Source organism: Rhipicephalus sanguineus, chromosome 3 (genome assembly GCF_013339695.2).
Source record: "Rhipicephalus sanguineus isolate Rsan-2018 chromosome 3, BIME_Rsan_1.4, whole genome shotgun sequence".
Lineage (NCBI taxonomy): Eukaryota > Metazoa > Arthropoda > Arachnida > Ixodida > Ixodidae > Rhipicephalus > Rhipicephalus sanguineus.
The window spans coordinates 152099868-152113514 of record NC_051178.1 but is presented as its reverse complement, the minus strand read 5'-3'; the positions used below and the strand labels follow the sequence as shown (position 1 = coordinate 152113514).

At 46.6% G+C, this 13647-nt stretch overlaps 1 protein-coding gene across 1 annotated transcript in view; it reads left to right on the top strand.

The window, feature by feature from the left end:
- Positions 1-12796, top strand: part of LOC119387467 (dual specificity mitogen-activated protein kinase kinase 1) — a 38227-nt gene extending 25431 nt beyond the window's left edge. The window contains exon 11 of the mRNA XM_037654858.2: positions 8471-12796. Coding sequence (XP_037510786.1) covers positions 8471-8590 — 120 coding nt within the window. The 3' untranslated portion in view covers positions 8591-12796. The remainder of the gene's footprint in view (positions 1-8470) is intronic.
- The last annotated feature ends 851 nt before the right edge of the window (positions 12797-13647 follow it).

The following is a 13647-nucleotide window of genomic DNA, read 5'->3' as shown; positions in this document are numbered from 1 at the left end:
ATTCGATACCGTATTTACTAGCATAATGATCGCACTCGCGTAATGATCGCACCCCTAAATTTTGTCATCAAAATTCGATTTTTTTTCCCCCGCGTAATGGTCGCACCCCGAACTTGCCACAGCGATATGTCGTGTGCCAAGTCTAGCTGATGATCATCATGTTTACCATCTGTCGAACGTTACGTAAATAACTCTTCAAGACTCACCAAGTGAACTGCACGCACCAAACAGATTCCTAATTTTTGCCCACCGTTGGCGGAAGCGTGCCGTCTTAGGATAGCAGTAAAGACAAATGCCGTAGTTTTCACCACATGCCCGCCATGTGTTTCTACGTCTGTGGCAGGTGAACACGCCCATCTCTGTTTCTGTCCTTTAAACATGGCTATGCTGTTGCCGCAAATTTACCGATTTAAACAAAATAATTCATTATTTCGACGGAAGAAACTGTTCTGACGCGCATGACCCACTCACGACCTCCATGACTTACGAGAAAAAACGCGTTCGCTTAGCTCCGCCAGCCGCCATGTTTGTTTTGATCACGTGGTTTTGATATCCCACAGTGTTAAGGCCCAACCGGCCCAACCGCATGCATGCGATTTTTGAGCGACGGAGACGAGCGACAGGATTTGCTGTCGCGGAGGGCCATCCATCGCCGTCGCTTGTCGCGTCGCAGGTTTTTGGGAAACCAGAAAAAAACGCTTGTCGCCTGGAAGTGAGTGTGACGATTTCCGGCAACATGGCAGCATCCCTGATCCTCGCTTTTGCTTCGGTTGCAATTTGCTCTTGATGCTTCCAATCGGCGCGTACTTCAAGGAAAGCAAGTTATGGACTACCTTCTTTACAGCCCCATCTCACGTGGAGAGCGAGGCAGCGGCCGTATTTTGTCGTTAATTTTGATTGACGGTTCGTTCTGATGTTTCGGTGGTAGCTTGCTGCATTTGTGGTAGCTTGCTGCAGTGTCAACATCGTCGTCATGTGAGGTAGCCCTTCTCCTTGTGAAGCAGCGATGTGAGGCGCTGCGGCTTTTCTTAAACGTTTCATGACAGCAAGAGGAAACGTTGTCGAGATGCGCCTCGTGGGCTTGTTTTAGTGCCGGTTCACGATGGGGCGATACGCGAGTTTTACTGCCGCGTTTAAGCTGAAGGCGGTTACGCGCTCGAGCACGGCAACCGCGCTGCCGGCAGGCATTTCGGCGTCGACAAAATAAGAATTAGGTATTGGAAAAATCGGCGTGAGAAGCTCATAGCTACCAACAGCACGCGCCGGGCTTTCCGCGAAACCAAAACTGGCAAGAGCAAAACTGTCGCCAACAAGTTCAAGAAGACAGGCATATCTAACGCGCTCGACGGAACGGAAGGTAACCTTCTGTGGGACTGTGATGACACTGCCGGTTCCGACAGGGAATCGAGCGGCGACGACACTGACGCCAGTGACGCTTCAAACTCTGAATGAAAGTTAGGGGGTCAGTGAATGAAAAAAATAGGGCAATATGCAATGCATGTAGTTCCTGCGTAATGTGTGCGTTTATTACAAAGGTAAGCCTTACTCTACTTTTATTTTTGGTTATGTTCAAGATAGCTATCGTAAGAATTCCGATACGCGACTTGTTTGCGTTTTCGGTGCTCAAAATATTTCGCGGAAAATTTACCCCGCGTAATGATCGCACCCCGAAATTTGCGTCAATTTAAAAAAAAAAGTGCGATCATTATGCGAGTAAATACGGTAATTCGGACCCTGTCCGAGACTGTCGCGCACGCCGAATCGCCAGCCATTATCTCCTACGGCACCCGTACCGTACAAAGTATGGCCTCAGAGATCAAAACGAAAGCTAATTGGTGATCTATGAGGCTTTATTTCGATTGCTACTTTATGCCTCAGAGATTTGTGATTGGAAATGCCGATCTTGGAGGCACTGGTCAACTGTGGGAAATCGTATCGACATCGCGAACATCCTACATTCCGGTTCCTGTATCCCCGCACTGCGCTGCTATCGCCGCCATTCTCTTGAATGCGTCTGCGGTAAAGCGTTCTGCGCGAGCGTTCATTTTTATCTTGAGACTTGCTTTATTTTACACTCGGTCTCAAAAGATCTGAGTTAAATGGCGCCAATGGTCCCCTCACAGCCAGCGCCGAAGGCCGCGCCAACGACAACGAAACGCGGCAGATACAGTCAGCTGCTGATTTTCAGGACATGCTCGAAAATTCGTACGCTTTCGCGGCACCGTCACCAGCCCCATAGACGTCAATGGTCAAGAACGTTCGAAATTTCGGACGCTAAAACTCTTCGGTGTCCGATTTTTCGGACTTTCTGCCCAAATTGCAGGTCTGAAAGGCAATAATTGAAGCCCCCACATCTGCCGCATCTATCATTTCGTAGGTTCGAACCAGCGCTTTCGCGAGTCGACCTGTTTGCAACAGTAGCAGAGTCCGAAATTCAGCTTTGTCGCGATGCCGAAGTGTTATGGGGTGAAGCGGACCGGAAATTCAAAGGGGCCGCTATCACGGCGCCGTGCTGCGATGTCTTTACGGATAAGCAGTGGAAATGCACGGAGGCGTGATGGCGGCAGGTGGCAAACACGCCAGTACGGTTCAGTCGCCGACAAGCCTTACGATAAGCATCTTCAGTCAACTGCTCGATAGTGCATGTGGCCTTGTGCAGTTGCATGCGTAGTGCACGCATTTAATAGGCGAGAACCCAAACGCGCCGTGCTGCCATTCATGCTGCCTCTTTGTGCGACCGCTAAGTGCACCGCACAGACGTGTTGCCTTCACGAACGAAACCAGCTCGTCATCGTACAGCGATCACATCACACTGGCAGAGATACAGGCGGACTTGGTTGCATGTAAGCGGAAGTGCGGGCAGCAACGCATTGACAACTTTTTTCGGCCACCAGGACCCTGAAGTGTCAGTAAAAGTACTTTTTTTCTGACGCATTTGTTTTTTCGGACATTCGATAATTCGGACTTATTTACGTTCCCCGTGGAGTCCGAATTACTGGTCGTCAACTGTAGTACTGAAAAATGATGTCGGTAATGTAACACAACAGCGAAAATAATGTACCTTTGCAGGAGGTGCACGTGTTGGGGCATAAACAATGAACGAAAACACTGGGCACTGAGTGGAAACAATTTACTGTTTAAAAAAGATGGTTATCTTCTTCTGGCGACTAGAAAACAGGCGCTGGTGCATGTATGCCTCCACTTCCGCAACCTTCCTAAGGATGTCTTCGGGTACATCCTTGCAGCACCTGAGGTACGATCGGGTCTTCTCAAGGAACACCACAACATCCGAGCTGGAAATAGTCTCTTCCGTTGTCCTAGACTCTGCATCTCCAGCGTAGTCTTCGTCACTGCTGCAGCAGTCTTGCTCACGCACTTGGCTCACGATTTCTTCGCAGGTGAGCTCTGCGGACATAGCCGCTGCGCAGTCACTGTATACGTAATCCTCAAAGGTTACTGCAGCGTCTACCAGGAGCTTCTCGGTAAGCTCATTCCAAAGCTCTGGGTTGAGCTCCACTTCGTCATCGCAGTCTCGTGGCGTAGGCTTGCAGTCTTGCAGCGTAAGCGAAGTCTCGAGAAGACCTGCCTTTCGCCAGCAGTTGCTAATGGTGCTTGCCTTGACGTTCCACCATGACCCTGTCAGCATTTCTGCGGCTTGATGGATGTTGACCTCCGTGGGCAGCTTCAGTCATGTGTTAATGAGAAGGCGCTGCACAAGTCGCTTCCGAAATTCGGCCTTCACACTTCTTATTATGCCCTGGTCTAAAGGTTCGAGCAAAGATGTACAGTGGCGGTCAAAATTTTGCGGACCACGGGAGCGCATGGCAGACAGCACCGAGGTGCCTTCTCACGGCTGCTTGCGAAGCTCTAGAGCGCACACTGCGCACGCGCATCCTTGTTTACCTGCCGGCCTGCTCGTTCGCTCGCTTCAAGTGCGCGCGCGCCGGAAAGCCAGAGAAATCGGAAGGTGCCGCTTCTGCAGTCGCCGCGGAAGCACCGAGCGGTGATATCGCGACGAAAATATGTAACTTGTACTGGCAGTGCTCGGTGCGCGCTGCACTCTGCGCTTTGTTCCCAGACGCTTCGCAGCGTGGAAAATACGCTTTGCGTCAGTTTGTCTAAAAATCGACATGTGTGATAAGACATATAAGCAGCTTCCATTCGCGGAACTCATGCATGCTGCAATATTTTTTTTTTGTGGTGCTCGGTGCAACTATCATGCGCCCGTTGATATGCGCTATAAAAGAAAAAACTTGGCATCGACCGGCTTGTAGCACGAACCTACAAGAAAAACCCACATGGGTTAAAAAATGAAGAAAAATCTTGAAAGCTGACGAAAATTTTGTCCAGACCAGGACAAAGTTCTCGCCAAGTAGAAAAGTTTTGTTTTAGGCCAATCGCTCGGGGCTTCCGCAGTGACTGCAGTAGCGGCACCTTGCACTTTCTCTGGCGTTCTGGTGCGCGCGCACTTGAAGCAAGCGAACGATCAGGCCGGCAGGTAAACAAGGATGCGCGTGCGCAGTGCCTGCTCTAGAGCTTCGCAAGAAGCCGTGAGAAGGCGCCTCGGTGCTGTCTGCCACGCGCTCCCGTGGTCCGCAAAAATTTTGACCACCACTGTACAATTCGGGGGCAGAAATTCAAGCTGCACATTGTTCAAACGCATGTTCACCATATGTGCTGAGCAGTTATCAACGATTAGAAGAACCTTCTTTTGTTTCTTCTTCATTGTGTTGTCGAACTGCAGCAGCCACTGCGTGAACAGTTCCCGCGCCATCCACACTTTCTTATTTGCCCGATAGTCACAAGGCAACGAGACAACGTTTTTCAAGCAGTGAGGCTTGGCGGACTTGCCAATAACAAGAGGCTTGAGTTTTTCCGTGCCTGTGGCGTTGCAGCAGAAGAGCACTGACATGCGAAGACGCGATATTTTTCCGCACTTGCATTTTTCACCTTTAATGTTCATTGTCTTATCAGGTAACAGCTGATAAAAGCATGCCGTTTCGTCGGCGTTGAAAACGTCCTCTGGACTGAACGACTCGACGATTTCCTGAAAGCGCTCGTTCCGCCAGGCAATCGCACTTTCGGCATCGGCCGCCTTTTCTTCCCCGCATGCGACTCGCCACATGATGCCATTCCTTTGCCGGAACCGATAGAACTATCCGGCACTTGCGTCGAAGCCGGAGGTGCCCAAAGCGACTGCGAACTGTCGTGCCTTTTCTTGAGTAATAGGGCCTGACAAGGGCACACCGTGTTGTCTGGCATACTTAAACCATGTGAGGACGGCGTTGTCGACGATTTGGTAGTTGCCCAGCCACAAGCGTTTTCTTGAGGGAGCCAGCTGTGATTCTCGATGTAATTTCACGATCTTCTCCCGATCCTTCAGTATCATTGCCACTGTTGACGGCGCGATATCGCACTCCCTGCCTATGTCCACTTGCTTTTTTCCAGCATTCAACTCCGTCAGAATGTCCACTTTTTCCTTGAGCGAAAACTGGCATCGTTTCTTTTTAACGCTGGGGCAAAGAGAACTCATTGCCAGAAAAGCGACCGCACAACACGATCTCAACTTCGCAGCTCCGAACGACAGCAACTGGAAACGTGGTGAGAACAGCAGCAACAGCGGGGCTAAGCCTACTACGTTGTTTGATTCGGTTTGACCAGTTTGACTGGTTGGTGACGCTTGCATTGATGTCGACGCTGATGGGGCTGCACCCATTGAAGCGGGCTTCCCGGCGCATATCTGCTGCAGATGATGATAGGTGTAAGCTTCGGTGATTTCCGTACCGAAACATTCACGGAACTTCGTAATAACGAAGCATCTTGTTGATTTCGGGGTTAAATTACGTACGTTAATCTGAAATATTCGGTATTCTGAAATTCGTAGTACTGAAAGTTTTTTTTACATTGGGCAATATAGGCATTTTGGCGGGGATTTCAAAAAAATTTGTTAATCTGAAAATTTCGTTTAATCTGATGTTCGTCGTAACGAGATTTTACTGTAATGCAAAGAATCGGTGTCTAACGCTGACGTTTCGAAGTACACAACAAGGATGCGCACTTTGAAGAGCTTGTCTTGCAGCAGTTGAGCTGCACCCATCAGCCAAAGGTCACGGTCTTCAATTAAACGTGCACTCGTTCCCATAGGCCAGCAAAAAATGTGGAGCTCACTCAGACTCCCTCATGAAATGTAGTTTGCCCTTAGAGCTCACTCAGACTGAGACTCACAAAATTTTCCGTCAACCGGACTCATTCTGACTCAGACTCGCCAAAATATTACTCACTTGGACTCACTCAGACTCACGGTTCCATCTGAGTCTGAGTGAGTCTACTCATGAGTCTGTTAGCGTAGGATTAGCTTTTTTGACCGTGGTGTTAATGCTCTTTAAGACCATAATTGGTGCTCTGTTTGGTGCCTTTTTATCTCGCACCTTCAAATATGAGTTATTAGTGGTTGCAATTCAGTAAGGACATGCTTATTGAGAGATGGCTCACACGTGATATTTTTACCATGAACTTCCTGTGACAGAGTTTGCGGGGGGGGGGGTAACTCACGCCTATGATCGATAAGTATTGAGCTGGCTTATGAACACTAGTGCCTTAAAGTATGTGCAAGTCTATGGGAGTATAAACGTGAGCCCACATAAGGCTGATAGTAATGCTGAGGTTGTGTAGATAGAACCATAGGTCGGCAAAAAAATGCGGAGCTCATTCGGACTCACTCAACAAATACATTTTGCGCTTAGGGCTTACTCAGACTCTGACTCGGACTCGCTGAAATTTTCCTCAACCGGACTCACTTGGACTCAGGCTCACTAAAATTTTTCTCAGCCGGACTCAATTGGACTCGCACTCTCCAAAATATTACTCACACGGACTCACTCAGGCTCGCGGCTCACTCTGAATCTGAGCGAGTCGACTCATGAGGGAGTTTGCCGACCTATGCTCGTTCCGGAATACTTCGTTTCTTTTCCCTGTGCTTATCAGAGAATAACACGATCGCGAATGTATACCCAGCAACAGTAGGCGACTCCTTTGGTTGCATTTACGATTTTTATAGTGAATTTTCGATTTTCTCACTACAACGATTTTTCAAAATAAAGAACGATTTTTAGTGGTCCCTTTAGATTCGTTGTATCGAGATTTGACTGTACACTGGCTCTTTGGAAGTTCCAAATACACATATATTTTGCTGTTTTCTGTCATGACAAAAGCAAAGAAAATTTAGAAGTGCTTTTTCTAAAATCATGAAGGTTACTACAAAAGTCTGCTTGCCACTTCCCATGATGGTGACTTTAAAATTGGACGGACAAAGGAAGTGATTGTGTGCATTCTCGATGCTATCACCTTACATCCTCTTAATCACTGGTATATTCAGCCTGCTTTTTAATGTGGGTTTATTTTGGAGGGTAAACAAGAAAAGGCAGGGAAGTTAACCAGATATATCTTCAGTGTACTGTGTTGCACATGCATAATATTTTAAGGAAAGGAGGAAAAAGGAAGGAGGACACATACTACGTTAGATCATTGTGACAAAGTATGTGGGAGAACAAAACATAGTTGTTAATGCAAAATCTTAATAGTTCTGATCTTCTGGCGCTGGAAAACATCTAAATTAGTCTGGGGTTGAGCTTTTTAGTGGACCAACAATAACTATAAACATATGGCTAAACAGATCTTAATTTACTGATGAAACCTGCACCAGTCATTTCTGTTTGGTACAAAATCTATGTGGAGGCCGCAGTTCTCGTCACTTTGTGACTTATAAACAGCCTTGATGGTGACAGCCTCATTTACTTTTTTCACAATGCAGCAGTGTAGCAGGATGTGTATCTACATCCTAGTAGATGTGCTTTTAACTACTGTATACATATGCGAATTATTCTTCACTAGTAAGTCTGCCCCAGTCTAGCTGGCAGATTGGATGCCAGCCTGCAGGCCACAGTAAAATCTCATCCTCAGTGTGGTTTCTGCAGTGTTTTCAAGATTGCATGACTTGCAGTACGTGAAAATAAAGATAATGCTTGGTGTGATTGATGCAGCTATATCGAAAGAAAGGGAGTTTTTTTTCGAAGGGCTCGTTTCTTTGTCAGGCTCAACTGAACAAATCCAGCAGACAACTGCATTCCTTGGCTTAATGCAGATATGTATATCTGTAGTCACATTGGATGTGAGCACTAATGGCAGAAAAGTGCTGTTGAAGGCATGCTGCCAGTGCAGGAATGAAAAGGTGCGATGCATACCTGTTCTCATGGGGTCCCTACTGATGACTATATCAGTGCGGACTACACTGCTTTGTTTGGGATTAAACACAATTGGTACACTAGCTGCGCTCCACGCTCGCCATACTTGGGTGTCATCCTAGTTAACTGGTGTGGGACCATATGACCCTGAATCAACCGACGTTTGATGCCGGTAAATTATGCATGCATAACGAAATGTGGTGACCCTTTACTCTTGCGTCTACTTGCAGAACCATCCATACGTGCGGACATCGGAGCAAGAGAAAGTGGATTTTGCGGGCTGGGTGTGCCAAACCATGGGCTTGGACCCCTCGACTCCAACAAAGCTTACTCCCGAGGGACAGGCCTGACTTCCATAACGGTCAAAAAGAAAGCAATGGAGGAGCACAGCTGCTCTCAGCCTATCAAGACGGCCAGTGCGTTCGCAACGGGGCCGAACATGCGTGCGATCCCTGCCTCCTCTTCCAACCCACACGTCTCTCTCTCGTGGGCACAGGGCTCTCAATGGGTCTGCTGCTCCCCCTCTCTTCCCCTTTCCCATGGACTTTCTGTTGCCTCCAAGCTATGTCTCCATCTGGGGCACCAGTTTCACCACTGGCCATCGCATGGACGGATGGATCAAACGGTTGTACCCGCACATAACAGTTGCAGATGGGAAGGAGTCTGCCACGACAGTGCGATTGTTCCAGAAGTTATAGAGAACAGATGCTACTGAATTGGCTGACAGATTCTGAAGGTTTGTGTTTAGTGGAGCAGTTTGGAGAGGATGTGAGGGCAGTTTGTTTGCACACCTGCTTCATCCTCGCACGTACGCAGCAGCAGTTACAGCGGAAAACTTAGTTGATGCAATTCTCAAAAAGAGCGTGCCCAGTTAGCCTCGTGGGTACTTTAACCTTCTCGGCCGAGGGTGATCCTTCCCTTTTTGAGGGGTGATCGATTTCGCACCAGTAACGCTGCTGGTGTTGTGTATAGAGAGCGCAGTTTTCTCTTCATCGTTGCATGTCGCTTATTATTTAGTTGTTCTGCGATATAAAGAGCAGCTGGCCTTCTGGTCAGCACGCCAGGGAATGCATTCAAATTGCTGCTGTTCTGCAATGCAGTTAATGTAACTGTTTTGTGGAGGTTATGGCTACCATCGTCTTTCGTTTCACCGACACGAAGTAACAGCATGCACTTCCCGCTGCAAGTAGTCGCAAGGTTTGCTGCAGTAGAGCTCTTTTAGTTCTTTTACTCATTCATGCCATTCAGCTGCAATTCATGCTCTTGCTTTCGCTACCCAAACTTTGGCCATACCAAATTACAGGGTCATACCAAACTACAAGCAAGCTCATTGAAGCAAGCTTGCTCATTGAAGTTGTAGTTTACTTGGCAGAACTTGCAGCCGATGTGAAGCTGAGTCCTTTTGCTTTGGATTGTGCAGCACCTTTTGTGTCATTCCTTCTTGTGTGATGACTTGTGCCTACAGTGTGTGCTTAGGTGTTTAAAGGGAGATAGGGTGGCTTGTTGGGCGAGTTGGCACAAGGTATACTTGGTATGGGTATGCCCACAGCTAAAAAAGATAGATGGAAAGAACTTGAGGCAGGAGACGGAGAAAGGAACAGGAAGGGTGGCGATTCAAAGGAACATTGACACAGTGATCTTGCCTTTCACTGCATCTCAGGTACTTGTTAACTCGATAACTGTGCATGCAGCTATGTGAAAGCTGCTAAATGGGCTCTTGCGTTTGTATGTTTCACTAAGCTCTTCAATGCATTCGACATTGTATAAGACTGGCTGTCCGTTGTCACGTTCAATAGAATTCTGGGTGCGTATTTTTTGTTCTCTTTCCACTCTTATTCTGCTAAGTTCTGAATGTTCTATCAGTGACTTGATGTGGCTTTTGACCACTGATTATGGGTCGGTTGGCACTTATGTTGGTTGTTTACAATGCCACGAGACCAGAATCTGATCTCTGTAATGCAGCATGTGGCCTGCCTAATGCCTGAAGCTTCACTAAAGTTCTTGAATATCTCAAACTGGCTGTATAAGAAGGCACTGTTATTGGTTGCAGGTTCCATTCTGTAATTACAGAATTGACACCCATGTAACAAAGGACAGAGGCAACATTGTGTCACTTCTAGCATAAGAAATCGCGTTGCAATGAATGAAAACTACGATCTCTGGTGATGTCCGAGGCTTTTGGTTTACCTTGCTGGACACAACATCATCGCAATGTAACGCAGCCTGAAGCATCATGGAAAGCATTTTTTTAAAAAATCGTTCATGTGTACCGATTTTACTTTGACCAGGATGTGTTAAAGGTTGTGGCCTTGAGATAGTGGACGCAGCTTGATTGCATTTGTGGTCTTTTTTGTAAATGCGGCATAGTTTTGTTGCATTGTGTATCATGTTAGTATCCATTTTCAGTGTTAATGGCCGTGAATTAATTTTCTTTACATTAGATTGCACTCAAAATAAAAAACTGCCAGAGCAGCTATTGGATGTCGTTAAGGTTATTACATGTGTAACACAGGCAACAAATATGATATAAGAGCAGGCTTCTCATGGCTGGAAAGTAAAAGGTGCATTGTTACAGTTGTTTAATGTAACATTGCCTGCTACAGCAAACCATGACTGAGGGCTTCGAGCACTGCTGAACAGTGCACGCAAAAACGTAAGCAGATGCCTCCAGGTTGCTCATTTATTCAAATGTCTGCAAAGCTTGTGCATGCACCAGGGTAGGTTTCAAGTGAGGCTACTTTACAAACCTTGCTTTACTGTCTCTATAATGTAGGCTCCACCACTTCACCCTTCCAGTGTGAGGGGAAGTCCAGACACTATCACTTCAGGCCTATGACTGGCTTTCTACCAGTGTTGCGCACTTGGCAGTCAAGCCCAATGCGTGGGGTACAAATACATGTTCATTGGAGTGTTGATACAGACACTCTTCAACAAGAAGCTAAGGAGGAAGTGTTACATTTGTACACATGACACCCTTATAGCGAGCAAGGATGGTAATGTTTACACTGCTCTGTTCACACTGTTGCATGCATTTGTGCTCTTTGCCCTTGCTGGAAGCAATGTTCATTGAAAGCAGATTCGTAATTCGGTGCAGTACCTTTCCTGCATGTGAACTGCAGTTGTTCGATGAGTTGTTCTTGTGTTATCGCTCCTCTGCAATCTATGCACAACATTGTACATATATAATGTGCAAGCTGAAGAAAGTGGCCTGCTGATGTTGTGCAGACAGGAAGCACCTGCGAGGTAGTGTGTACATGGCGATTATATTCTTTAGGTCTCTTGAGCGTGCAGTATCTTCGTTCTCGCTTGTGAATTCTCGTTTACACTGTAAAAACTCTTACTGTAAACCACCTGAGCAGTGTCTGAAGATGGTCTGGTGGAGAAATGCGTGGCACCCCGAAAGTGGACTGTATTTGCAAGTTTTCAGCAGCTTGGCCATCCCCAAGTCCGTCTGGTCACACTGCGGACACAGTGTTGCACAACTTCAAGACAGCAGCAGCTTGTAATTTTACAGGGTTATTTGTATAATTGAGCTGCAGATTGACTTCCAGCCGCCTCAAGAGCAGGTTATCTGTCACGAAACCTACGGTCGTCCTTGAAAGACTCGCTGATGTGCCACTATGGAACCTGGAATTGTAGCAGCGTGGTATTTTGCCCTGTCACTGTCCTGTTGCACCTTTGCCAACTGATTGATTGGTTGTGTCACAGCCTACTGTACAGCTTTTTTTGGGGACTCTTAATTTATTGATGGCGAAGATGGTCTAGTGGTTTATGCCAGCAACGATGCTTCGCATTGAGCAGAAAGTGTTGGTGAGGAGACTAGGAGCAGGCACAGCTTCGTCCTCACTGAGGGGGGGGGGGTGTTGGTGAAATGTGATGTGGAAAAAAAAAAGGCCACTGGGTGTTCTGGTAGAGTACTCTAGGAAACATTCCCAAGCGCGTGTCATCCTCTTATGAACTTTTATTTATTGAAGCAACTGTCCCATCTTTCTTTTTGTGCGAGTGGTTTGTTCCGGCTCTGCAGCCTCGGGGCCTCATTTTTCGAAATGCTCCAGTGAACAAGGGCACGTATGTGAGCAAAACAGAACAAGTGGATATGCACCTTGGGGAGCTGTGAAGCAGCTATGGGTCTACTATTACAAGCATCGAGTTTAACTCTGCGCGACTGCACTGTGTCTGAGTGTGTTATATTTTATTGATGCATGCCTTCCCGATTGGGAGGAACACGCTTACTACAGCTTTGTGGCGGCAACTGAGTGGACAATGCCCATTTTCCTTTCTTGTGCGCGGGTGTTCTATCAGTTGGCAATTGCCACCTTGTATCTATTGTTTCTGAGATGTTTGTGTTGCTCGTCCGAGAAGATTGTGTTGCTCTCAACGTTTTTTTGTGTAGGGACTTTTTTTTTTTTTTTTTGCCTCATGTAGCAAGAAGTGGTGAGGGGTCTGAAAAGCAGCAAGCATTTTGTTGACCAAAGAAATCCTTTGCTGCATCTCTGCAGGTGATATGACTATTTTAAAATATTTGAGTTTCAATAAAGTGGCCCGTGCATGAAAGTGTATTTGGGTACGACTGACTGTCTGGTCATCTTGAACCTTGCTGCACTTGGAAGAATTTTTCAAAGCAAGATTGGGCTCTTTGATAGCACTGCCAAAAGTTCAGAGCTGTTGCACATCACTTTCTGCATCTTGGTGCGCTTTGTGCCTAGACTTTGCACCTAATGTGTTTCGTATCAGAAACTTGCAAAAAAAAGGCCAGGAAGTTAAGTAAAGATTAGGCAGATCTATTGCATCTGTTGGAATCTGTGTAATGAGAAGCTTTTGGGAAGTAATTTCCAAGACTGTGAATCTTGTGCAATGCTTTCAGCAACACAGTAATTACATACTTGTCTGGCAAATTGGGGAGATGTGGAGTGTCATCTTGTTAGTTGACATGTTAATTGAGTAAGAAGCATTACCTCTGTGCCTCAATTTTGCGTGCATCATAGGAGAGGTTGTAGCATGCACTGGTGCCAGCATATTAGTTTTCCGACTTGCTTAACTGGAAACATACTGTGTCCCCTTTCCCAGGAATTGCCCTCTGCAATCTGTTTTCATTACACCCACAGCATTGCCCATCTTCATTAGAAATTTGTATAACTGAAAAAAAGTACTTTCGTATGAATAACACTCAAGATAACAGCCAACTGATCTGGAACCTATTTGTTGCAAGGGTTTAGCGACTATACAGAGGGTAGTATGAGCTTCAGACGCTCATATGTCCCTAAAAACGGAAAATTTGAGGGGAGCTGATTGTTTGCAACTAGAACACCGTAATGTGATTTCACACGTTATAGGACATGTAAACATGCAACACTGATGTGTTGTACATTGCTCTGAAGTATAACACACATTAAATAGGAATTATTCA